The 27,335-nt window shown below is 32.7% G+C and overlaps 1 protein-coding gene across 8 annotated transcripts in view; it reads right to left on the reverse strand.

Moving 5' to 3' along the window:
* Positions 1–27,335, reverse strand: part of LOC127068909 (uncharacterized) — a 117,074-nt gene that overhangs the window by 10,528 nt on the left and 79,211 nt on the right. For 5 of the 8 annotated variants that reach the window (XM_051005300.1, XM_051005299.1, XM_051005298.1 and 2 more), the window contains 14 exons: positions 18,339–18,475; positions 17,382–17,819; positions 16,903–17,122; positions 16,143–16,587; positions 15,555–15,693; positions 15,277–15,451; positions 14,770–14,989; positions 14,555–14,666; positions 5,636–5,738; positions 5,009–5,181; positions 1,536–1,986; positions 635–1,031; positions 299–548; positions 8–179 (listed from right to left, as the gene is read on the reverse strand). In XM_051005300.1, the coding sequence (XP_050861257.1) occupies positions 8–179; positions 299–548; positions 635–1,031; positions 1,536–1,986; positions 5,009–5,181; positions 5,636–5,738; positions 14,555–14,666; positions 14,770–14,989; positions 15,277–15,451; positions 15,555–15,693; positions 16,143–16,587; positions 16,903–17,122; positions 17,382–17,819; positions 18,339–18,471 (3,428 nt within the window). In that variant the 5' untranslated portion in view covers positions 18,472–18,475. Of the gene's footprint in view, positions 1–7; positions 180–298; positions 549–634; positions 1,032–1,535; positions 1,987–5,008; positions 5,182–5,635; positions 5,739–14,554; positions 14,667–14,769; positions 14,990–15,276; positions 15,452–15,554; positions 15,694–16,142; positions 16,588–16,902; positions 17,123–17,381; positions 17,820–18,338; positions 18,476–19,741; positions 19,800–27,335 lie in introns of all 8 variants that reach the window. The other 3 variants (XM_051005302.1, XM_051005297.1, XM_051005296.1) reach the window with 1 other exon arrangement.

The following is a 27,335-nucleotide window of genomic DNA, read 5'->3' on the forward strand; positions in this document are numbered from 1 at the left end:
TATTTACCTGTATGGTTTTGGAATTTGACCAGTTTCCGCATGATTGATCAAATTAGTGACGATATCCTCCATCATCTGACTTCTCGTTCTCTCCTGCATTCTTGCAAATTTAGGTGCGGAGTAACTCGCTCTTTCGCCATTAACAATTTTGGTTAATATCCATTCCCGGAACATCGGACCTATTTGTGAAAAACGAGAAAGAAAAAATACAGTTTAAATTAAAATAAATGGTTTGAAGAAATGGTAGATTCGAAGGAAATAAAATTTTTTGTTTGTTTGACGATATAACGAGACGCACCTTTTTCAAAGACACTCTGTTCCCAAAGATATGGTTTGTAAGCTCCAACTTCGTCTCTGGTAACTACGGACACCTCGTATTTGGTAACCTCTTTTTGAGGGCTCTTAGTTTGAGCAGCAGGACTCACACGTACCAATATAAACGTGTGCAAGAAATGTGATTTTATACAGGCAGGATTGAATCTTGTTTTATCAGCTTCCAGAAATACAACGCAGACAATGTCGTTGCCAATGTGTCTTTTCCTTTGAAGCTATTATTTTTCAATAATAACAACAATAATCGTAATTCATACATATATAATATTTTTTTATTTATCAATGAAGAAATTATCATTACCTTTTGCGTATCGTGTTTCTCGTAGGGCAATAGGGTCGACACATGAAACATAATTTCAATGCCTCGCCAATTAGTATAGACCGAATAAATCCCAGTTAGATTGTGAACGGTATCAAGGCCACCTTTGTATTTGTCAAATCCCTTTAGTCTGACCTTATCACCCAGAATCTGAAGGAATTCTTCGAAAAGCGGTGAGTTCTCGTTGTTATCGAGTATCTCCTCTTCGGTACACTGTTCTTCTCTCACATATATCACTCCAACTTTAACCTCCGACTTGATGAAAGCTTGGTCGAGCTTGAGAAGTTCCTCTGGGGTGTCCGGCAATTGACCAAGCGTCAACGGTGGATTGATGTTCACCTCTTTGCCAAGACTACGTACTACCTCTTCTCGATTGTACCTAGAGACAAGAAATATCGGTGTCCTTGACATATTTCCCAGAACTCTGAAGGAGAAATATAGAAAGGAAGGGAAAAAAGAAAGAAAAGAAAAAGGAAGGAAGTAAGGAAGGAAAGAAGGAAAAATCGAATAAAAATCTTTTTCCTCGGAGGCATTTTCAAGTTCGTATTAAAAAGTTTTTCGCTAATTTTCATTAACTTCGTAATTTGTCGAGCGAGACAAAGTACAAAGTACTTTGACGTGTTCTCCTCTAATTGATTACGAATGTAATTAAATCTTTCAAAAAAAAAAAAAAAAAAAGAGAGAGAGAGAGAGAAAAGGATCTGATTAAGCAAAGATACTCGTATATAATTTTAATGAGTTTAAGGTGTATAATTTGCAATATACGTACATGCATCACCATCATCATCATCATCATCAATCACCACACTACCACCACTACCACCATCATCGTTTATTCTCATTAGTCATTAATAACTATATAACTAATCTATTTAACAATTACCGATCAGCGAAGACACAGCTGGCTGGTATAAGTCCATGTACCGTATAACTGATAGCCCTTACGAGTATCCTAAATTGATCACGTCCATTGAGTGTCTCCTGTTTGATACTGAGTATAACAGGGCCAAGATCTTCGTCGTTGGTGAAATAATTCCAATGTTCCGAAGCGTAAAAGTACTTCTCATACGTTTCCTGTTCGACCGATGTCAATTCGAAACATTGATACTTTTCCCATTGTTCCTCGATCGCCGTTTTCTTTTTCGGTACGTCGTTCGTCTCAAATTCTCTTTCCTCGGACAAGGAAAATTGATTGTCCTCGATTTCATCAGGATCTATACCATCCCTGACACTTCTTTCGTTGCTAAGATCAGTAGTGATCTGTTGCCTCGAACATTCGATCCAATAACCAGGCGCTGGTATAAAGTTGTGCGGATACTCTTGACAGAATTCATCTAAAAAATAATTGTCAATATTTTAATCATAAAACGAAGAAAAAGATACGGATTGACTATTTATTTTCTTTCTTTTTTTGTTTTTTCTTTCTTTCTTTACACATCCATCGTTTCACCAACATTATATTATTTCTCTCATTGATCAGAAAAATTGTCAATTTTCTTTTTTATCGTAAAAGGAACAAAATTGGGAGGAGTGTTTGTTTCTTTCTCGTTTCTGTATTGCTCTTTTTTTTTCTTTTTTACGCATCCGCCGTTTTACCGACGTTACATTGTTACTCTCATTGATTTAAAAGATTGTCAATTATTTTATCATGAAAAAAACAAAACTGGGCAGAATGCTTATTTTATTTTATTTCAATTTCATTTTATTTCTATTTTTCTTTTTGTTTATGTCCATTTCGTTCTACCAACATTATATTGTTTCTCTCATCGGTTAAAAAGATTGTCATTTTTTTTTTGTTATCGTAAAAAGAACAAAATCGAAACGACCGTTTATTTTTTATTTTTTTTTATTTTCATTATTATTATTATTATTTTAATGTATCCATTGTTTTGTCAACGTTATATTGTTTTTCTCATTGATTAAAAAAAAAAAAAACTAGAACGTGCCTCGTCGATACAAACGTACACACAAGTGCGTGCGCACACACGCACGCACTCATATATATATGTACATACATACATACATACAGTCATACACACACCCACACACACGTACGACGACGTAAAATTACATTTAATCTTAATAAACAGGACAAATTCATCCTCACGTAGCTCGTTCGAAGTTACGAGGGAAATCGTGTTTATGATTGCATCAAATCGTGGAAGCGCACAGCGGCTCTTCTCGTAAGCAATTGGATCTCGTTGGGGGATGAGAGATGAAATTTATTTTCGAAATACAAATACATAGTAGAAATAAAGGATATAATACAAGAAGCGCATCTATGTAATATCGATAGAAGAAGAAAGAATGAAAGAAAAGAAAAGAAAGAAAGAAAGAAAGAATAAAAGAAAGATAGAAAGAGAAGGAAAATCATTAAGATTGGAAAGAAACGACGAGAAGAGAATTTTTCAAGTAGTAAAGAACCAAGCAAGTGCAATAACAGTTCAAACACTTTTAGAAAAAGATAGAGAGAGAGAGAGAGAGAGAGAGAGACAGAGAAAAAAAGAAAGAGAGAAAGAGATAGAGACAGACAGAGACAGATTTTTATTTCTCGTTGAGCAAGATGATTCTCTTCCACTTAAACACGTATTCCCGATAATGTCCTAGTATTCCTTCTATCATCATATTGTTAATATCCTTTAACAAATTCGTCCTTCGATCTTCTCTCGAAATTCTTCTTTTGAACTTCTCTCAGGTTTTTACATTTTTCTTCGTTTCGTAACTTTCCATTCCTTTTATTCTGTTTTCCTTTCTTTTCCTTTCCTTTTGCTTTTCCTTTGCTCTTGCTTTTGCTTTTGTTTTGAACGTTGACGATAACGCAGTCGACCCACTGTAAGGTAGAACACCAAGCTGTTTCTAGACAGGGCTTGGTATTCAGACTTAGAGTGAGCCGCCTGCGTTGCCCTTTTCTTTTTCTTTTCTTTTATTACTTTTCTTTCTTTCTTTCTATTTTTTTTGCTTTTCTTACATCTTTTCGGCTCCTGACTTCATTTTGATCCTTTCATTTCAAGCGCGTTCCACTATTCGCTCGTTATAGAGCGGCTAATTTGATCCTTTGTTGTACCTTATTTATTTTTCATAAAGAAAATCTTCACGAATAATAATAACAATAGTAGTAGTAGTAGTAATAATAATAATAATAATAATAATAATAATAATAATAATAATAATAATAATAATAATTTCTTTGTTATTAAAATCAATAATCTTGCCATTAACTTCCTCATTTATTATCATTTAATTTAATTTCTTTCTATCGGCGAGAGATTAAAATGTAGAATGAAAAAAAAAGATAAAAAAGAATTGTATATAAATGTATACGTGTACGTGCGTACGTGCGTGTATGCGTGCGTTAAGTAGAGATGCTGTGTATATGTGCGTTTGTCTGTGTTTTCTTTTAAATAATCGCGCTTAATCCAAGATAGGAGAAACCACCTGTAGCTATGCGTCTCGTACATATATGCGCTTCTAAAAGTTCTTAACCTATATATATATATGTATATGTATATATGTGTATATATGTGTGTATGTTTGTGTGTATGTATACACACACACACACACACACACACATATATCTATATATTTTGCTTTCTAAGCGACTCTCTGAATCGTTACAAAGTCGACTAAGCGTTGAGAAAGTGAAAGAGACAGGAAAAGTGAGATAGAAAAGAAACTTAATAGAAAAAGAGCATAAGGTACCATTTTGAAAGATTTAAGTAAACGAACGATTTAAAATGAAAATTAAGGAAATATTGAAAAAAAAGGAAAAGAAAAAAAAAGAAATAACATCGAAGAGTACTTTACATTTATACATATACAATATATGTGTTCACAAATTTGTTCACATATGTGAAGATATTGATTGATTTGTCAATCGATCAAAGAGACTTTTGCATTGGTAAATGTTTCGTGCGTGTTCAGATTTATTCGCGTATGTAACTTCGTAAATATTTATTTAGATCGTATGAACATCTGATTTATTCGTCGATCGATCGAAGAAACTTCTGCATTGATAAATGTTTCGTGGGTGTTCAGATTTGTTTACGTATGTAAGTTTGTAAATATTTATTTAGATCGTATGAATATTTCATTTATTTGTTGACCGATCAAAAAGATTTTTGCATTTCGCAAATGTGTTCGTAAACGATGAGATCCGTTTACAAATGTATTTTTATACGTCGAATGTTTATCTATACGTCATTTAATATAATCGTTTGATCGATCATAGAGGCATTTGCGTTCGTACGTGTTTGATATCTGTCTTCAAATTTACATCATATTTAATCTGTATTTCTACGAAATATTAATAATCGTCAGACGTATTCTAACAACGAATAAAAAAGACGATGTTCATACCTGAACAAGCTTGCGATGGTAAAAGGAAGATCAATGTGTTAGAAGATTTTCTTCTGGCAACCGCGTTGCCTAAACTATGTGGCTTGAAGCTGCGCAACAGCTGCATGAAGTCCGAGCACTCCATCAGCGCCACGTCGGCAAAGTGCAGATCGCAAAGTATCTGATTTTTGAACCTGTGAAAGTGACCGAAGAAATAACGACGAAAATCCTTGAAAAAGGACAAAAACTAAAAAAAATTCTCTTGCCCCTCCCGAGAAAAAAATAAAACAGAAGAAAAGACCGTCGACGTCGATTTTCTCCACTTCGTTCTATCGAAAGAAACAAAAACAAAAGGAAAGAAAAATAAAAGAAAGAAATCCCGTATCTTCATCCTCAAAAAAAAAAAGAAAAAAGAAAAAAGAAAAAGAAAATAGAATAAGAAAAAAGGAAAAGAAAGTTTCTCTTTTCGAGATACAAACGAACATAAATTGTAAGAAAAAAAGAAACGGAGAAAGAGAGAGAAAGGGAAAAAAATGAGTCCCTTGCGAAAAAAGTTACTTCGATCTTTATATCCCCTTTTCTACGGATATATAATACCTTATCCGAACGTATATATAAACCTATACTGCAAAAATAGTAGTCACTCACCGCCTCGCCCTTTTCTGATTGATTCCCGTCAGATTGACGCCGCAGCTGTTACATTTTAGGCACTCCTCGTGGTAGTGGTTGTTGTCGTACAACGACGATGGTTCTTGAAACAATAAAACAATGAAATGGATGAATAGATATGTACGAATAAGTCGAAAGAAGGAAAGAAGGAAAGAGAGAGGATAGATGCATAGATAAACAGACAGAGAGACAAAAGGGAAGAGTACGTTCAAGTACTCTTAAAACTTCGACCTCTTAGACCCAAACACCTCCTTCACTTCTTCTTTTTTTTTTCTTGTCTTTCTTTCCCTTTTTTCCCCTTTATTCGTGTTTTTACTTAACGACCCTTCAACGAGCTCGTGTCGTCTAAGGGTGTGGCACGTACTTTCCTTGTCCTTTTTTTTTCTCCCTCTTTCTCTTTCTCTCTCTCTCTTTCCCTCTCTCTGTTTCTTTCTCTCTATCTCTATCTCTCCTTCTTTTTCTTTTTCTTTCTTGCTCGTGAAACTACCAAGAGAAGTCATAAAGAATTCCAGCACGTGCCAGCACCCAAGAATTTTGATATTCCGAAGCAGATGAGTTGCGATAATCGGACTATATATATATATATATATAAGCTCTTTCGTGTTTGTCTAGGATAGTTCTCCAGTATAGTTTAATCATGCTATCTCAATATTGCACGACATTCTCTCTTAAACGCCTACGTTATTACTATTTAATCTAGACACGTTAGTTAACCCTTCTTCTTTCTGTTCTTCTTTATTATTACGATCGACGATCGATCATCGATTTCGTTCGATTTTATTTCCGAAAATTTTTACAGTGAAATCCATTTTTTCGTACTATTTTACGAGATATTATTAACTAGGATCGTTGATTATATCTGTGTGCTATTGTTATTACTGTTATGTTTAAAGGGAAAAAACAAACAAAAAAATACAGAAGAAAAAAGATCTTGAAAGAATATATCCATTCGATTGCAAAATCAGCTTAGCGAGAGTCAACGACATTAGATCTTCTCTAGGACAAACTTTTCTGTTAGATTGTAAAGTGGATTTCCATGTGTCCGACTTAACCTAGCCTATTCTACTAGTACAACCACTCTACCAGTAAGTAGAAACATTGCTTTTAGGTCAAACAAAGCAGACGAATTTCGAGGCTAATCTCGTTTTCTGATTCAAACCAAAGCACTTTACAGTAACTGTACCGATACTGTAGTGTTCGTTCAAGTTTCATATTTCATGTTATTATATTTGTTAATATAAATTCTCTCTCTCTCTCTCTCTCTCTCTCTCTCTCTCTATTTTTCTTCTTTTTCTAACACTCAGTATTCACTTACTATTCAATACATTTTTTAACTTGATATATGCGATCGCAATTTGAAGTCGATTTTCCATACAAAATGAGACGTTTGTTTGATAAATACGCGTTCTATTTTACTACATGTGTGTGTTTGTGTGTATTTTCCCATAGGTAATAACACGCCCACGTACTTCGCAATGGCGATTCAAGCTTATCGGTACTTCACCCTCATCTTCATTCTCCTTCTCCTCCTCTTTTCCCTTCCCTTTCTTCTTCTTTTTCTTCTTCTTCTTCTTCTTTTCGTTTTCGTTTTCGATCGTTATTCTCTTCTCGCACACAAACACACACACACAAAAGGATCTCTTATCTTGGTTCAAATATTTTAACTTTCTCCCTTTTATACGTATTCTAATGTGATTAGTAAGCTATTCTTATAACTTTCTTCTTTTTTTAATGTTCCCTTCTCTTCTTTATATATTTTCTTATCCCCCTTATTTGAATCTTCATCTTATTTTTGTATTTTTATAAGTGTATAAGTTTTTATAGGTATATATTATGTAATACAATTAAAATATTTTATGACAGTATCAAAAAAATATCAAAACATTTTATATAATGAATGAGATGTATGTATATAATGAGATCATATTTATATAATAAATGAAATGATTGTTTAATACAGATTGTACAATAAATATTAATATTTTATGTAATAATTTTTCTAAGATATTTAAGTTATAATATATATAAAATTGTACTACATAATATTATATATTACTTCAGAATATATACCTATATATATTATTTATATATATATATTTCCAAAAAAAGAGTAATAAAAAATATTCGTTTTATTACGACCGACGCTCCTTTATCGCTATCAATGAAATAATCTTTTTAACAATTTTTTTCTCTATTTTTAATCTATACGGTATAAAACGAATGAATATACTTTGAATTGTAAGAATGAAAGGCAAAGGATTAAAAACGATGTTTCGCAAAACTACCCACTGAAAACTACGTACATACTTTATGAATATTCAGTAGGGACGTTCACGATGCTACGCCCCGGCTAGTAGACATTTCTGATGGCTCGTTCTAAATTCAAAATGTAATTACACGCAGATATCAAATGTTAGACCACAATTGCACGCGAGTTTTCTTTCGTTAGCTATGTCTGCATGTATAATATATGTGTGTGTGTGTGTGTGTGTGTGTGTGTGTGTGTTTAGATATTGTATATAACTAGATACATAAATGTACTTATATGTGCATATATGTTTCATAATAAAAAAGAATAGCTTTTACGATTATTATGGTGCATTTATCGAAGTATAATCTTCTTTTATTTTTATTTTTATTTTTATTTCCATTTTTATTTTCTTTTTTCTTTTTTATTATACGATAAACTTATAAAAATATCAAATAATTTACATCGATAAAATTTATTTTTTATAGGAAGAAAAAAAAAAGAAAAGAATTCCTTATCTTGGAACGTTAATCATAAAATGAGCGTTGAAATTTTCGAGCTTTTTATATAAAATTGCGATTTTGTTTTGATGAATCCGAATCAATTGCAATTAAATTGCATGTTTATTGGGATTTCAAAAATGCAACGAATGAAAAATGAAGTTTGATTCTGACTAGAAAAAGTTAATATTATTATTATTACTATTATTGTTTACGGAAATAGATAAATTTTTTTGTTAATGAAAATATAAAAAATCGAATGTGAAGGTACAAGTGCATTAATATTTCTATTAATGATATTAAAGTTGGAAATGATCTATTTCACGTTTAGTAGGACGTTAAAAATAAAAGTATGAAATCAGTCTGCTCTACGGAAATTAATAACGAAGGCGTGCTATTGTCCGAGAAATATATGAGCCAAGTTAGAATTTGCCAATAGCTTGACGACGTAGAATTTATCGAGAGCTAATGAAATTCCTGAAATCGCAGCGTTCCAAAGGTGATGATGAAAATGATGACGTCCGACATACTTTCGTTTGATCTCTTATCAAAGAGAGGTTAGAGAAATTAAATTATAGTGCAATTAATACGTTCATAATTTCTCGTTATAGCGATAAAAATAGTAATAAAAAAAAAGAATTAATAAATAATTATATATATATATATATATATATATATATATATAAAGAAGAAAATATATATACGAAATATATTTTATGTATATGTTTACTATTCAGACAATTTAGGAAAGTGTTAAGTTAATCATAGTAGATGCATCGTACATAGGAGAATGATCGAATAGTCGTTTCCGAAGGCACGAGTTTATAGCATCTTCTCTCTCTCTTTCTCTCTCTATCTCTCTATCTCTCACTCTCTTTCTCTCTATGATCATTCTCACGAACACTACTACATTAGATTTAACGATCGTTCAACAACTGGCACTACCTTCTCCCAATAAATTGCCTTGATCGTTGAAGTAAGAATTATCGACAATATTATCCTGATTTATATGCATAATCAAAAACGATTTTCAATCGGATAATCGTCCAATTAAAAGGGACCACGATCGATAAGAAAATTTCATTTGTATATTTGTGACGTTTACAAAAAAAAAAGAGAGAGAGAGAGAGAGAGAACGTTAAAATAAAAGTTTGCTGAAAATGAAAAATAAATAATAATTTCAAATATATTTTTCTCTCTACCTCTCTACTTTTTTCTTTTTCTTTTTCTTTTTCTTTTTCTTTTTCTTTTTCTTTATATATATATATTTTTTTGTTGTTGTGACCTTCGTTTTCGCATGCCGATCTCGATTAACATTTTTCGATTAAAAACCCATTAAGGTCGAGTTACACGAGAGATATTACGATATAATATGATCAAGACCTTCAATTGAATTTCCATTTGAACCGACATTGTAATTCCTACGGTCTACTTTTACCGTGCTTTTTCCTTTTTTTTTCTTTTCCTTTTTCTTTTCTTTTTTTTTTTTTTTCATCGATGGAGAAAACCCATAGGTATTCTTATTTTATTGTTAGATCATCTCTCACGTTAAACGTACTTACGTACGATCGTATATTTTATGAAACATCTTTCTCTCTATTCTTTTTTTTTCCTTTTTTTTTTCTTCTTCTTTCAAACGAGAGTAATGATGCAAAAATCTTTAGAAAGAAAAAGAGTAGGATAGAAAATCTTATTCGAAGATCGAGTAGATGCAAATTCCTTTAGAAACGGAAATTTTATTATCATAACATTAATCTCAGATTTCTATGTTTATTAAATTATTACTGTTGAATATTACATTATTTTTTACTGTTAAATAATTTATAGAAAAGAAAAGAGTCGTTTATTTCCATTTTTTCCCCTTTTTCTCTCCTTTTCTTTTTTTTTAATATACTCGAAAGTAATCTTGTTGAAAACTAAAAAACGAAACAGACTATTTTCTATGCATCGCATATCTACGATGTGTGTGTGTGTGTGTGTTTGTGTTTCATAAATTTACACACTCTTTCAAACATTTTCAGATCGACGAGAGAAAAATAAGAAGCAAGTTAAGTTGAGTAGAAACATCGCAAAACTTTCACCTCGTTACCTCATTGCTTCGTGCGCGAACATACACACACGTAATTTCAAAATGGACTTACTGTGTGAGAGAACTAGAGAGAAAGAGAGAGAGAGAGAGAGAGAGAGAGAGAGAGAGAGAGAGAGAGAGAGAGAGAGAGAGAGAGAATATATTTTATCCGATTTGGAGAATTACATTCGCGTAAGTTGCTACTTAACACCGAGAACAATGCGTTTTACTGTGAAACGAATTTTATTTGTCGATCAAATTTCACACATTCCATACTTTTTTTCTTTTTCATTTTCATAATTATATCTACGTTATTCAACGTTTATTCAAAAGGTTATATTAAATATTTAAGCACGACATAAGAGTACTCGTGTTTAAAATAAAATGAAATATTAAATGAAAAATTTTAATGTAAAAAAAAATTTTGTAAATGTTTCAACACGTTTATTAACTAATAATGTTAATTAGAAAGGAAAGAACTTTGTTCTAAATCTAATTCTCAAGCTATTTGTATATCGTATTATAAATTCCAATATATTCTGATATAAAGAACAAAAAAAAAAGAATATATATAGCGTAATCTCTATTGAAACTTTGATAACAAAACGTAATAAACGATTTTTCCAATCATCTCGTTTTATATTATCACCATAGCAACCTCTTGTTACGCGTTATTTCGAAGATATTCATCAATCAAAAATCCTTTTCAATCGCTTGTTAAATTAGTAATTGAAGCAGATAACAAACGTGTAGAAAAAAAAGAGAGAGAGAGAAAAAAGAAATATAAGAACGAATGAAGAAAATACACAGCTTCGTATTAACATTTTTATAATGATTTCAAATCGAAAACAAAATTTAATCAAAATTTATTTCTATCCAGTCTGACATTAAATTCAAACATTCTAATTTATTCTAACAACAAAAGAAAATGATACGTATTTCTGTATTAAAATATTCACAAAGATTTCGAAGATGAAAGTATTGTCCTCCTACAAATATAATTCCTATACATCTAAAACATTGCATTAAAAATTCTAATACATTCTAATATAACTAAGCTTACACAGATACTAAGCTTACAACAATTCTTTTGATAATCTGCGCTTTATGCTGTCGCTATAGCAACCTCGTGTTACGCGTTATTTCGAAGATATTTTCTCGATCAAGAATCTATCTTCGCGACAACTGATAACTGTATCTAATGGAACGAGATAATTACAGAAAAAAAAAAGAGAAAAAAAAAATAGGAACAAAAAAATAGAAGAAAATAGAGAAACGCTGACGTACCTCAGAAAAACCATATCCACGAAGATTTCGAAGGAGATATCCTCGTACGGAAGATGATCGGTGCATAGCCCCTCTTTTACAAGACGAGTCCTTTTTTCCATCACTCGTATCCCCTTTATAGTTTTCTCTCACGAGAAATCACGTAAAACGCGAGAAGACGTAAAGAAAGAGAAAGAAAGAGAGAAATATACATACATACATATCTACATATATATACATACACATATATATATATATATTACGGATAGATAAAGAAACGTTCAGAGAAAGATTTCTTTTCTGATATTTTTATTTTATTTTATTTTTTTGGTTTCTTTTTTTTCGAAGCTTCAGAACAAACCGAAAGGAAGAAAGGAAGTTTAGTTGATAGGATCTCGATAAGAGATCTAGGGGTTGAAAGGAGCAAACGATGATTTGTGATAAGTCTTCGTCGAGGAAGAAAGAAGAAGATAAAGAAAAAAAAAGAAAAAATATATATATGTATATGTATATGTATATGTATATGTATGTATAGAAAAGTATATAAAGGATCGAGCAAGAAACACGAGATAGATCTTGGCTTTTACCCAACTGCTGCTGCACCGCCACAAGTGGTTGCGTCCTGCTGATTCTGTGGCTGTATGTATCTCTCTCTCTCTCTCTTTCTCTCTCTGTTTCTCTCTCTGTACGTGTGAGTGTACGTTTTTGATTATCTATTTTCTTTTTTCTTTCTTTTTCTTTCTTTCTTTTCTTTTTTCGATCGTCCGACGAGAAGACACGCGTATGTTCTCTTGCAAGAGATTTCAATGTGATAACATTTGACAATATATAATTAAAAAAGAAGAAACAACACGATAGAGAATAATCATCGAGGAGAATAAAAACGTGTATGAACGGATAATACGAGACTCTTTGGTCTTAGAAGGGCACCACCCATCTTGCGTTCTAATCGAAACAAAACAAAAAGAAAAGAAAAAGAAAGGGAGAAGATGGAAAAAAGGAAGGACGAACAAGAAAATAAAAAAGAAAGAAAATCGAATGAACGAACGAACGAACGAACGAACGAATAAAATTGAAAAACATGTCCAACGAAACCGGAAAAAAAATATACCGTATATTACTTAATAAAATTCTTCATCTTCTTTATTTGAAATGATGATTCGAACAAGAAAGAAAGAAAGAAAGAAAGAAAGAAAGAAAGAAAAAGAGAAAGAAAGAAAGAAAAAGAGAAAGAGAAGAAAAGACAGAGAAAAATAGAGAGAAACAGATATAGAGATAGAGATAGAGAAATGAAGTAAAGAAAGAATTGGAGTATCACAACGTGTGAGTTTCACGATACGAGGGGCGCTCTAGCGTCAACGTGCACTCCTGGATTACTCGAATCGAACTCGTTGTGGGTCGAAATGCTCCTAGCCTATCGTCCTAGATCCTGTCTCTCTCTCTCTTTCTCTTTCTCTATCCGTCTCACTCTCACTATCACTCACTCGCTCACTCTCTCTCTCTCTCTCTCTCTCTCTCTTTCTCTCTCTCTCTCTCTTTCTTTTACACTTCAGAATGAAACTGACATCCTTCTGACGTGAAAGACGATAGTCACTAATCTTGTCACTTCACGTAAATCGTCCTTCCTTCTTTTTAATCTTCGTAATTAACGTGATATTCAAATCTTTCTTTCTGTCTGTCTCTGTCTCTTTCTCTCTTTCTGTCAGTCTTTCTGTGTACGAGGTTTAATCGACACAGATAAGAGAACCTCGAAACAACGACGACGACGACGACGACGACGACGACAACGACGACGTTTCTTGTTTCTTTCTCTTTCTGTCTTTCTTCTCTCTTTCTCTCTCTCTCTCTCTCTCTCTCTCTCTTTCTCTCTCTGACACACACACACACACTCTCTCTCTCTCTCTTTCTCTCTCACATTGAGGATACACACCCTCGTAAGGCAACGTGTCCGCGACGACGCGAGAACGGCGAAACACGCACGCTCGTCCTTTTCTATTAAGAGTAAGAGAGATAGAAAGATATGTATACACACGTATTATGCACACGTATATACACACAATATCTCTATCTCTCTCTGTCTCTCTTTCTCTTTCTTTCTATATATATCTCTGTCTCTATCTCTCTGTTTCTCTGTCTCTATGTCTATTCAATGTCTATCCATCCATCCATCCATCCATTTATCTACCTATCCATCCATCCATCCATCCATCCATCCATCCGTCTATCTATCTATCTCTTTCTCTCTAAGAAAAGGCTATGTTTTCTTTCAGCCGTTTCTCTGGTCTATCGACTGACCTGCACCCACTACGATTACTCTCGAACTAAGGGCACTGACAGGACGCCTGCGTCTCGTCGACCGCCAGCCACCATCCCTTAGCCGGTCTTTCTCTACGCCTGCGTATTATTCGTTGATTATACCACTCTCCTTTCGCTTATTTACGCCCGCGAAATTTTCAAATCGTTCGTCTCGAATCGTAGAAAAATTTGTTCTTCCTAACGTTGCTAGATTTGTCTCCTTTTAGAAGAGGGTATCGTTCTTCGAATTGTATCGATTAATCTTGCTCGTTTTAACGTTGTCATTTTTGTAATCGAAAAATTGTCTGTTTAGGCGTTTTAGAGAATCGTTTGATTCTCGTCCTACGTAAGAATTTTATCATCATCGTATTTTATTAATACGATGTAAGATGCGAGATGTAAGCTCGGATTTATTTGTAATTACTGGTACGTGCTTTTGTACTAAATATCACTTATATTATTTATTTATGTATATATATATATATATATATATAAATAATATAAACTATGTGGATACTTACCAGTCTGAGTGCTGCTATCGAAAAAAGTGCTCGAAGTCTCGACCGTCATTGTAGCAAAAGTTCCGTCGGTGATTTGTGCCGAACTGTCTCTTCGTCCTCGATATCTTTGAACCTGGTTTATCGAGAACAAAGAAAGAAAAAGAAGAAGAAACGAAATAATAACGAGGACAATTGATTGAACGGAGTAAAGTATATAAGAAATAAAGAACAGTTACTTGGTAAGGATGACCCACCGTGTCCTCGTTTTGAGAACTTTGTCTACGAAAATTTCGACATCTTATCATCTCTTCGGTTGTGCTTTGTCGTCGAAATCCACGTGCTATTAGGATCTCTTCGGTTGTAGTCGATTGTCTTCGCATTGTTTGAGAGTGTTGAAGAGGTGCACGCGCACAAGGGCTTGGATCTCTCGACGAACAGGACGATCCACTCGGTGATCTGATGCAAACGATCAAACGATATCTCGTAATCGAGTGGCTTTTATTGTTCTTTCTTTTTTTTTTTTGACAATAAAAAAATTTAATTCTTATCTAAAAGATCCTTATTATTGCCTTATGACACTTCATTAATAATTACTTTACGTTGTAACTAATGATAGCATATATAAAATATCATTCGATATGAATAAGCAAAAAAAATAAATTAATTTATTATACTTTACTATCATCGTATTATACTTTATATTATTATGATATTTGATATAATCGATATGAATAATAAAATACCTTTGTGGTTGAGCGTATGAAGTTGACTGTCTTCTCAATTGAGCTTTCTTCTGTCTACTTGGACTGATATCTCTCTTATCGACCGTTCTATCAGGGCTCAAGTGACTCTTCGAATCACGACGTCTTGGATAAGACGCGGAATCCGGACTGAGCGAATCTCTGCGTGCTTTTCGTCCTGATAAATATAAAGTAAGATCCAATCAATGAATTATTTTTCAATAATTAATCGGAAGGCAAGTACAAGGAGGAGTTCAAGTTCATGAATTATCGATTCTTACCTCCGTCATCTGGATCAGGTGATAACGTTGGTTGACTACCACGTCGTCCAACAGGAGGCACGGATTCGTCTATTGCCGCTGCCTGCCGCGTTAATTTTGATAATTTATTTGGCGATGCTTCTTTTCCTTTGTAATAACACTGCAAATTGACAGGGATCGATCATAATTATTAATAATTATTAATCTTATTTATATCAGAAGAAAACAAAAAAAAAATGAAACCAGTTAACGCATAACAATTATTTATATAGAATGAAAATTTAATATCACGCCTGAAGATATACAACATTTCGTACATCGTCGATAAACGTTGCTTGCAAGCGTCATCTATCGGTAAGACATTTTTTGTACCCCTTGTGGTATGCAACCCCTTTCACACAGACGTATAATAAAGAGAGACATCTGTGTTCATGAGAAGATATTAAAAAAGTTTCTTGTTATTGACCGATGATATTCGTGATCGATTTTACCGACGATGTATAAAACAGTTCATTAAAAAAAAATAACAAGAAATATTTTCTTAAACTTTTTTTTGTTTTTAATCATCGAAACATATTTTAGCGTTATTTTTATATATTAGAGACGTACTTGCGTGGTGGAATCTCTTCGAGTAGCTAACAAGGGATGTGCTGCATTGACACTAGGTGATCCAACTGGACTAGAACTACCGGTAGTCGAAGTGCCAGGAAGTGGGAGACTACTTCCAGTTACAGGTGAAACAGTCGGTGGTGTTACAGAGGACATTATAATGGCCGGAGTATTGACTGATGGTTCCAAAGTAAGAGTCTTAACTTCTGGCGATGGTCTCGCATTGACGGTCAAAGTACTCGACATACTTGTTCCTGTAGTAACGCTGGATGTTTTAGTTTCTGTTGCAATACTAGTCATAGCTTTACCATCGATAGTCATGCTTAATGTAGTGGGTGTTGACGCCTTTGTTTCCGTCGATAGCATTGGTGTTTGACTTTTCGATTCAAAACTGCTCGACCTTTCGCTCTTGTCCGTTGAATTTCTACGCGTATCTGTGTGATCTCTGTACGAAATAAAAAAAAAATTATTATCAAATATGTATTAAAATTTGTAGAGAATTTATTTATTATTTAAAAGTATTAAAATGTATGAACTTCAATATCATAAAGAAAAAAAATGTGTATTAATATCGTTCATAGATCCTTTAAAATTGAAATATTCTAAATAGAGGAAATTATTTTTAACGAGTTCGCAATATATATAATATAATTTCAATAATGAAGTTATCTCTCTTTGCTTACTATTATCAAACATCGTAAACACAATACGTTACTATTATAATATTCGTTCGTTAAATGTACATTACAAACCTACTGACCTAGCAATATTACTGGCACCGCTATCGGTGCTGGAAGCACTCGGTCTTTGATCATTGATGTAATATTTAGTAGGCGTGACGCCGACACCTTCGACCGATTGCTGCGATTGTTGAGATTGTCGACGTTTGTGATGACGGCAATTGTGCCTTCGCTCGCTTGGACTAGGAATTTGTCCGGCTATAATGGAATCCCTTCTCGATCTTGCACTTTCGCCCGAACCTACGATTAAATCAAAATCTCTTATTATTAAAATCTTTTAAGAACAAACAAATAGACAAACAAATTAATAAAAAGAAAATAGACAAAAAAAAAATTAAAAAACAAACCAACATATATCTTGTATATGTAAATACATATTTATCATACATACACATACACACATATATATATATATATTGTGTATGTAATATATAATGTGCATACACATATATAATGTAAATACATATCACACACACACACACACACAAATGATTATCACCTCGTCTTGGTGTTGGTGAGATAACAGTTGGTGGTTGTTGCGGTTGAACATCTCTCTTACTCCATAATCTGGCTAGATCACTTTTAAAATCACTTATGGTCGAATCCTTTCTCGATCTTGTAGAAGCTTGACTCCTTATACCGCTGTCCTCCGAATTTTCACGTTTTTTTCTCAAACTGGCAAGATGACTAGCGTCCGATGTTGTCTGTCTCGACCACGGTAAAGATTTAGCAATGTCGGCCAATGTTTCTCTACGATACAGCTTACTACTACGCCCACTTTTTCCACCTGTTCCTCCACCACCCCATTCTCTTATTATATCCGTCAATTGGGCCAAACTCGACCTTCTTCGTCGTTGATTCGTAGGCGATGATTCCTGGATCTCGTTTGGTGGTGATATCGACGTGATCTGTGTCGCCGAGTCTCTTCTTCCTGTACCTAAAGTGGACAAGAAAAAAAAAAAAAAAGAAAAAAAATGAAATTCATTAATTGACAAATTTCGTTTTCATTTTACGTTTCTCTGTCTTTTTTTTCTCTTTCTTTCTTTCTTTATTTATTTTTTTTTTAATTTTCTTTTTTCCATTTTTGCCCAACTATTTTTTTTACCCCAACGTATTTTTATTCGAATATTTGTTCTCTCTCTTTTTTTCTTTTTTCTTTTTTTTTTTCTTTGTCAAATATTTCAACAAAACTCTTTTTTACATCTACGAATGAATCGACGTTCTTCATGTTGCAATTTTAATGATTTTCTAATTTTATTATTACTCGATGTTCTAAGTTGTTCGATGTTTGTAAGTATCGATTTTAATTGAGTCTTGAAAAGAGAAAGAAAGAGAGAAAGTATACAAAAAAAAAAAGAAAAGATATTTCTGAACAATCTTGAAATATAACGATAGACGAACGATGATACATTATGTCGTATTAGTTTGGAAATAAATTAATAATGATGAATCTAACCTAATCTTTGTCTCAAAGTTGTCTCCTCCACCTGCTCTCGCATGAGATCGTCCCAACCATTTCCTCCTTGCCATATTAATCCGACCTGGTGACTCAGGATCGGCAGGTTACACACGAAGCAGATCGCTGTCATGGTCCTGAAAATGGAAAAAAAAAACGCGGGCTCGGCTTAAGCCGACATAAAACGATCGACGATATACTTCTCTTCGTCTTCTAACTTTTTGTTCCCTCTTATTTTTTCTGTTTTCTTCTTCTCTAATTAATAATGAAAGTAAAAAGGAAAAAAAAGGAAGAGAGTGCAATTTCCAACAATATAAAATATTACGTGTAATCAATCAGGCCATGCAAATAGAGAAAAATCGAGAATTAACGAAGGGGTAGATAGATCATCGAAGACGTGATTTCTTTCTTTTACTCTTATTTTTTGCCCGAGAAAAAAGAAAGAAAAGAAAAGAAAAGAAAAGAGAAGCAAGAAACACAAAGAGATTTCCATATTTTTATTATTAATTGATAACGATTGAAAAAGTTCGTTCGATAATTTATATAAACAATATTTAACGAGGTCTTTTTGTTTATTCTTGATTAAAAAGGAAACCACGCTTCTTTCTTTTAATTAGGAAAGTGATTAAAACGAGAGCTCAACAAGAGATACTCTAAGTCATAACAAACGATGCTAAAATATAAATAATATTTTTTAACTTTAATATACATATCAATATATATATATATATATATATACATATGTATGTATATATGTATGTGTCTACGTATATACATTTTACTGACAAAAGTGAACAAACGAAGTAATCGTCCGTCCATTTTTATAAAATATTCTTTATCTTTCGAAATGCATAGATTGAAAATAAAAAATAGTATAATAATATTTATCGATGTATGAAATATTATCTCATTATGCTATTTTTACTTTCGACTTATGTATTATTGGAAGATAAAGAATATATAAAAATGGGCGAATGAATTATTTGGTTACTGAACTTTTGTCAGTAAGTATATATATATATATATATATATATAATAGAAATAAATAAAAAAACGCAGAGATTGATATAAAAATCGCGAGAATCGAGCGATGAATTTCATTCCAAAAAGCGTGAATGCAAATAACAACTTGATCTATATATATATACCTATATACATATATGTATATATATACACACATATATATATACATATAACATATGTAAAACTATATCTATATAATATATAGATATATATTTACGTATATAAAAAATGAATGCACAATTATAACTAGAGCGATAGAGCCATGTCGTATTTCAGCAGATAATAATAAAACTTGTATCTAAAAAAAAAAGAGAGAGAGAGAGAGAAAAAAAAAGATACTTTTTTTTCTAGAAGGCATATATCTAATTAGTTGTTTCGACCTGTAATGTCGAAGTCTCGGGCTCTGCAACGACATCGCATGATAAGGAACTGGCCGACCTGAAAAAGATACACAGACACACAAATTTTTTTTTAAATAGCTGATAACACCGAATCCTTACGTATGATAAAATGTTGAAGTACAGGATCATCGTAATCTCAGATGTAGTATTTCCTGGAAAAGCGTATGTGATCGTTCGAAAAAAAGAGACAGAGGCAGAGAGAGAAAAAGAGAGAGAGAAAAAGGAAAATGAAAACACGATCCTGTTTTTAAGAGGAATTCACTTCGTTAAAAAAAAAAGAAAGAAAAAAAATAGAAAGAGAGAGAGAGAGAGAGAGAGAGAGAGAGAGAAATCAATTCAGATAAATTCTCTGGCAAAATTTAATATATATAAAGTGCATAACGCAAACGGATAAAACGGATCGTGTATCATAGAAAGTTTTCACGATATCCGATTAAATCAATTTAAACGTGAACCTCGTCGCAGATTGATGATAACATTTTAGAAATCTAATGCTACCCGTAATAACGTTAGACCAACCCTGAAGAAAGTTTCTAATTCGTTGTCGGAAGTTTGGGTTTAACGAGAAATCGTCCATTCTACCTTCAATCCATTCGTATGGTAATTTACTCGATTTTATTGAGAAAGGCAAACGGCAAAAGGGGCTTGAAGAAGATCGTATCGAAAGTGCGGGCCGTTCAAATGGAAAATTAAATAATAAATCGTAAACTCCTGAAAATATTAATTGTTAGATCAGTTCGTTAATAATTTAACGAAAATATACGAGATATTATATATATCTCTTTTTACAAAGAGTTTTATCGTGAATTTATACGATAATATAATACGAGTATCGTTCTTTCGATCTTCGAGTTTAATTTAAACAAAAAAAAAGAAATAATGAAAAAAAAAAGAAGATAAAATCTCGAATAATTTCATCGATTCAATTTTAGCCTAATATTGATAAATATTGTCTAGAGTATTCTATGTTTTATTACGATTTAACGATAGAATGTTAGAAATAATTTGAAATAAAGATATAGCTCGGTTATATCTCCCTGACGATAGGCAACCTTTCGTACAATGGATAAAAGATGGAAGTATAGAAACAGGCGACGACGGAGTTCGTTTAAAACGAATTAAAAGGGAGTATTCGTTGTCAAAACAATCATTCTCGATCGGATTTAATCTGAAAGTTGGGACGTTTCGGGATTCGTCGTGATTGCGGAATTGTAATAAAAAATATATGTTATATATATATATATATACATACATATAAAAATAAATAAATAAATGAATAAATAAATAAGTGAATGAATGAATAAATAAATGAATAAAGCAAAGAAAGAAAAAATAAATAAAAGAAAAATAAATAATAGAGAGAGAGAGGGAGAGAGAGAGAAAACTGGAGAGCAATGATCACGTGCCACGACGGTCGACGGTATCATTTTTACAGTAAATTGAAGGACTCGTTTTAGCTCTCTGGGCCAACGAGTGCCTTAATAAAATTTGACCTCGAAACTCAGTGGGAAAAACTCGTTCTGAAATGGTCCTGAAAACTCGTCGACTACGAGTGTGAAGCTCGTTCGATGCGTACGAAAGGTAGAAAGAAAAAGAGAAAAGCAAAGAAAGCGAGCAAGAGGGTAGGTATATAAAATAAAAGAGAGAGAGAGAGAGAGAGAGAGAGAGAGAGAGAAAATCGTTGAAGAGAGGACTACGTAGGAAAAAGACTAGGAGGAAATCAGCACGTACGTGATGTTTCAAAAGGGAAACTCTAGCGAAATTTTTATGTTTTCTTGACTAAAACAAGGATGAGATACATACGTAACTTATTAAAGAAAGTAATGTTCAAAGTAAGCCTATATATCGAGATAAAATTTCATTCTTTTTTTTTTTTTTCTTTTTTCTCTCTCTTTTTCTCTTTGTCTTTCTCTCTCATTCTCGTTCTTTTTTTCTTTTCTTTTTTGTTTTTTTTTTTTTCTTGTTAAAAGTTCATTCGAGGACAAAAGTTCAAATATAATCAATAACGATAACATGGCGGCCTACGTCATGGAATAGTTATCGTCGTATATCTCAATGTCAGTATTTTCAACGCTGACGAATCTTTTTTTTTTCGCAAAAACGTAACAAAAAATCTTTAGTTAGTCAATACCATAGAGAAATAAAAAAATTATTAGCAATTTTATATACCGCAGGTGATAAATCGTAAATTAATTAAATCCTTGATATACGTAAACCATCGTTGATTCTAACTATTTCGTAGCTACGTAAATCATTTGATTAAAATACTTCGCAGGATTGTTTATCGCGTATAATAAGCGAAACGAAATGTCTATATCTGTGAGTAACAAATAGGACGATATATTGTTGATGATTGCAAAAGAAAGAAAAAAGAAAAGAAAAGAAAAGAATTATATAGAAACGCATTTATTCGAGACATGTTTTTTTTTTTTTTCTTTTTTCTTTTTTTAAGACAAAAGTCTCTTGTGTATCAATGAGCAAGCTCAAGAGAAATACATAGAAGAAGGATGTATCGGTCTACGAGGAGTAGTTCTTTCTTCTATTCTGTTTCTACGGTTTGTATCAATAGTAAGCAAAAAAAAAAGAACGAAGAAAAAGAAAAAAAAAAAAGAGAAGTTGAGAAACAACGAGTACTTTTGTAAGAATGTTGATTCTTGGCGAAGAAAAGTCAGTAGGGTCGTTTGTATCTCTATAGTAACCATTGGGACGCCATATCTATCTATCTGTATCTTTCTTCTCTTTTTTCTCCTTCTTCTCTCTTTCTCTTTCTTTCTATCTCACTTTTGCTATTTTTCTTATTGTTCTTCACTAGTTCCGCGAAAGAAGAAAAAAAAGTTAACGAGATATAAGTGACGAACGGCGAAAAAGAAAGTTAAAACACGCATGGGATTTCATCCCTTGTGTTCTCAAAAGATTACTAATATCCCTTCCACCCTTATTCCAAAAGAAGGATTTATATCCTCCTGATACTCGAATTAAAGAGGAAGAAGTGAGAACGGAAAAGAGAAATAGAGAGACAGAGACAGAGAGAGAGAGAGAGAGAGAGAGAGAAAGAGAAAAAAATTAATGAGTAAAATTTTCCGTGAATTTTCATTGAAATTTAAACACGCGCATACACACACACGCACACAGAAATAAATTATGAACGAACTACATAATGCAGCACGTACGTATAAAGATTCTTTTTCTTTCTTTTTTTTCTTTTTTTTTTCTTTACTTTCTTTCTTTTCTCTTCCTTTATTTTCTTTTCTTTTTTGCATTTTTTCTTATTCTCTCTATTTTTTCTTTTTACTTTTTAATTTATTCCGAACCATAAAAGTGTTCCATGAAATTTCTTTTATTTCGATTGAAAAGACCTGCACGTGATATCATTATTTTTTAAGTCAATTGATTTTTACTTATCGATCGACCTCGATCAAATCGAATTTTTGCGATAATTTTGTATGCCTCGTTATCTAACGTTAAATCGGATCGAGTTTGATATATTATCCTTATTCTTATGAGAAGATTAATTTGGTTTCAATGAGTTCATCTTTTTCTTTATCATCGTTCTCTCCTTCTTTTATCATTTTTCTCTTTCGATGAAACGAAACGTTTTATCTGTCTCATCGCGATTTTCAAAAGAGACACGAACGATGCTTGTTAATCGTCCTACACGGTGGTTTGCCTAATGTCGCAGTTGGAGGGAGAAAAAAAAAGAAAAAAGGAAAATTAAAAAGAAAGAAAAAAAAAGATACTGAAAGACACTAATCAGCACAACGCTGCAAACCGTTGCCCGTTTTCAACACGGGAGAAAAATCGTCGTACTCAAATTAGTCCTTTATTCGCCAATTTTACGTTCTATTATCAACCGCGTTCGCGTACCCGCAGGAAGGATGTATTGTAATAAAAAAAGAGAGAGAGAGAGAAAAAGAGAAAAAACAAACGCCGAGAAGAAGAAAGAATAAAAAAAATATAAAGCGAGAAAGCGTGGGAAATAGATTTTCCATCGTATGATTTTTCTCGATGAGCTTGAGCAAGGATGGATCATAAATTGTTATACGAATATTATCAAAAATTCAATACGTACAACGAATTCCACGTGTAAAAGCATTATTCCATGAATTTTAATCGGTCTTAACGCACTACCATATAGTTGAACAAATATAACGTGTGTGTGAGTGTATCTCTCTCTCTCTCTCTCTCTCTCTCTCTCTCTCTCTCTCTCTCTCTCTCTCTCTCTCTCTCTCTCTCTCTCTCTCTGTATGTACATATGTGTGTGTATGAACGTGAGTTATATATGTTCGTTTACGCGTTACAGAGAGATGTATTCGCATGTATATTCAAAGGGTACCCGTGTTCACGCGTGTTTAGTTTCGGTTATAAAATTTCAGAAATGTTCATGTACATTCCTGCGTGAATATATTCTCCGATATTGAAAACGTATATTTATTATTTACAACATACCTATTCGTTAAAAATAATATAAATATGTATACCGATAAAAGTTAAATTCCAATGGAAAATCGTGTTAAAGGCATCGTTGGGATAGATTGATAAGCAGAAAAAAAAAAAACGAAAAAAAGGAGAGAGAATCGGAGAAAAATTTTCCTCGAGAAAGGAATGTTAGAAGCGAAGTGATTTGAAAAAAAAAGAAAAAAGTAAAAAAGAAAAGAAGAAGAAGAAGAAGAAAAGTAGAAAATAAAAAGAAAATAAAAACAGAAAAAGAAGATTCGAAAGCTCCAAAGCTTTCAATTCGATCGATCGAATTTATGATAGGGGAAGGAACGGTGTATTACATAGAATGACATTTAACAAGAGAAATTCAAATGATATCTCCGCGATATTAGAATATTTTTTACAAGATATTCCGATGATCGATATCTTTCCGACATATTGGATATAAGCTTCTTTCTGTAACGAAACTTCGTAAGGATTTAAAAGGATCTTATGTGAATCCTTCAACTCTCTCTCTCTCTCTCTCTCTCTCTCTCTCTTTCTCTCTCTGTGTGTGTCTCTTTTTTTTTTTTACTTTTTATCTCCTTTCCTCTCTTTCTCTCTCTGTTTCTCTATCCCTTTCTTTTTTTTCTCTCTTCCTCGATTCAAAGAACAGATAGTTTCTTTCGATCCACGATACTTGCAATACAGAATTACAAAAAGAATCACTATGGTAGATAAAAGTGAAAAAACTCGATATGAGGGATAGGAGAAGGGTTCAAAGGGTTCAAAGAGAGATAACTCGAGCGGAAATTCAATTCTTATGAATCATCTTACTAAGTCATATAACACGTAGTTATTTTCAAATTATCTGCCAGTGTGGAAATAGTCGTTTAAGATTTAACCATCCATCCATCTATCTATATCTATCTCTTTCTATTTCTCTATCTATTTGTCTATCTGTCTATCTCTTTCTATACGATAGATGATCTTTCGTTTTATTTAATATTGTCTTTCTCTCTTTTTCTCCTTTTCTCTTTCTCTCTTTCTTTCTATACGATAGTCGATCTTTCTTTGTATTTAATACGAAATTGTCGATGAAAATTCTTCCTCTCTTTATTTTTCTTTCTCTCTCTCTCTCTCTCTCTCTCTCTCTCTCTCTCTCTCTCTGTATCTCTATTCTCTCATCGAAAAAAAAAAATAGTACAAAAGAGTTTCTCAATAGTAAAAGAACCGAGTTCATTCTCGAGAACTTTTCTCTTGTTCTCCGTAGATCGCTTTACGTGTAATGATCCATCGAATGCGACACAGCGACATAGTACGAAATATACGATAGTACTTATCGGAAATATATTTAAGTATATAAAACAAAAGAACAGGAGTATTATATAAAAACGAAAGAGAAAGAAAGATAGAAAGATGTGTGTGCGTATACACTTATCGATAAAAGATAAAAGACAAAATAATCGTTCGCCCATTTCTATATATTTTCAATCTTTCGAAGCACATAGGTGAAAACTAAAAATAGTATAATGAGATAATATTACGCTATTTTTAATTTCAATCTATGTATTTCGGAAGATAAAGAATATTGTATAAAAATTAGAGAGATCAGCTTGCTTTTTTAATTTTTATTAGTAAATATGTTTATAAATAAAAGAAAGAAAAGCTCTCGATTAGTACGATTTAATAAAAAATGTCTTATTAAAGAATCGAATGTCCTTCCTGAAAATAAAATGTTGAGGAAGTAGTATGGCTTTATATTACTCTTACGTTTAGCTGCAATCGTTTCAATCGTACCGTCCGTTTCAAATCGAACCATCTGCGAAAATCGGTGTTTTACGATGTAGTACGGTCTGTGTTCCCCCATTCATTCATTGCTTTTCGCAGTGCAACGGCATAATTGAAAGGACGCATCGGTTAAAAAGTAATTGGAAAAGAGCGAGTAATGGCTTGCGAATGAATAACGACATTGAATCATTCGCATGTGTGTGCGTTTGTGCGTCTGTATGCTTGTTTCCGACTTCGTAACAATTTCGTTACAACGTGTTATAATTTCGAATGTAAACCTTGCGAGATAATGACTGGAAATTGAAAAATAAAACAAAATTCATTACATTCTCATTCGTCAATGATTTCGTAATCATCGGTAGAGGGACAAAAAAACAGGTAATCGTAAGCTTTTAAAACAAATCTACTTGACCCAAGCTTTAAATAAAATTATTAATAATTCAAATAAATTCGATATTAATATAATTGATATCAAATATATTAGCAATGTTGTATTTTTACTTGACGCCTTAATTTATTTATTTTCATACGAGCGTGTAAAGATATTCTTTCTTTCTTTTTTCTTACTTCGTGTAAGAACGAAAAGAAAGCGAGAGTAAGAGAGAGTGTGAGTGAACGTGTGTGTGTGTGTGTGTGTGTGAATTTCTTCGTTAGAATTTACATTTGCTAAACGAGCGAGATATATTCGATCTATTCATCTCGACACGTACGTTAACGTGCATTAGCGTGCGTTAAGCGTGTGCGTCAGTCGTCGTCCCGGTTCCTCCCCTTCATCCCCTATTTCCCCTTCCGTTCAGTCGTTCACCCACCCTCCTGGTACTCTCACGACCGTGCGGCAGCATTAATTAAATTTTCCTTCAATTTCTCCCGTACCACGTATCGTGGGAAACTTCGATATTATCCAATAAACGACACGCATGCTGAGGATAGCCAGATCCACGAACATTTTGAATACCGTGAGCGCGAACGAACGAGCCACGGACGAGCTTGAAATTTTCTCTCTGATAAGTGCGTAATACTAGCATCGGGAAATAATTAATAAACGAGTCTTAGTATACTAATCTCTAACATTTCCGGTTTACCGGAGTTTACTATTAAGCCTTGTGCCAATATTTCAAATTGGCCGAGAGAACGATGGTTTATATACAAACTCGATGATATTCTCTATTCGTGGTTTAAATGCTTCAAATATTGGTCTATAAGTCAAAACTTTATCAAACTAGTTTTAGTATTCTAATCTCTAACCTTATATATATATATATATATATATATATATATATATGTATGTATATATACTTATTAATTATTTTTATAATTATTTTTTAAGAACCAAAATCCTTTCGTATATCATTGTATTCTAACTTTT

Source organism: Vespula vulgaris, chromosome 14 (assembly GCF_905475345.1).
Source record: "Vespula vulgaris chromosome 14, iyVesVulg1.1, whole genome shotgun sequence".
Lineage (NCBI taxonomy): Eukaryota > Metazoa > Arthropoda > Insecta > Hymenoptera > Vespidae > Vespula > Vespula vulgaris.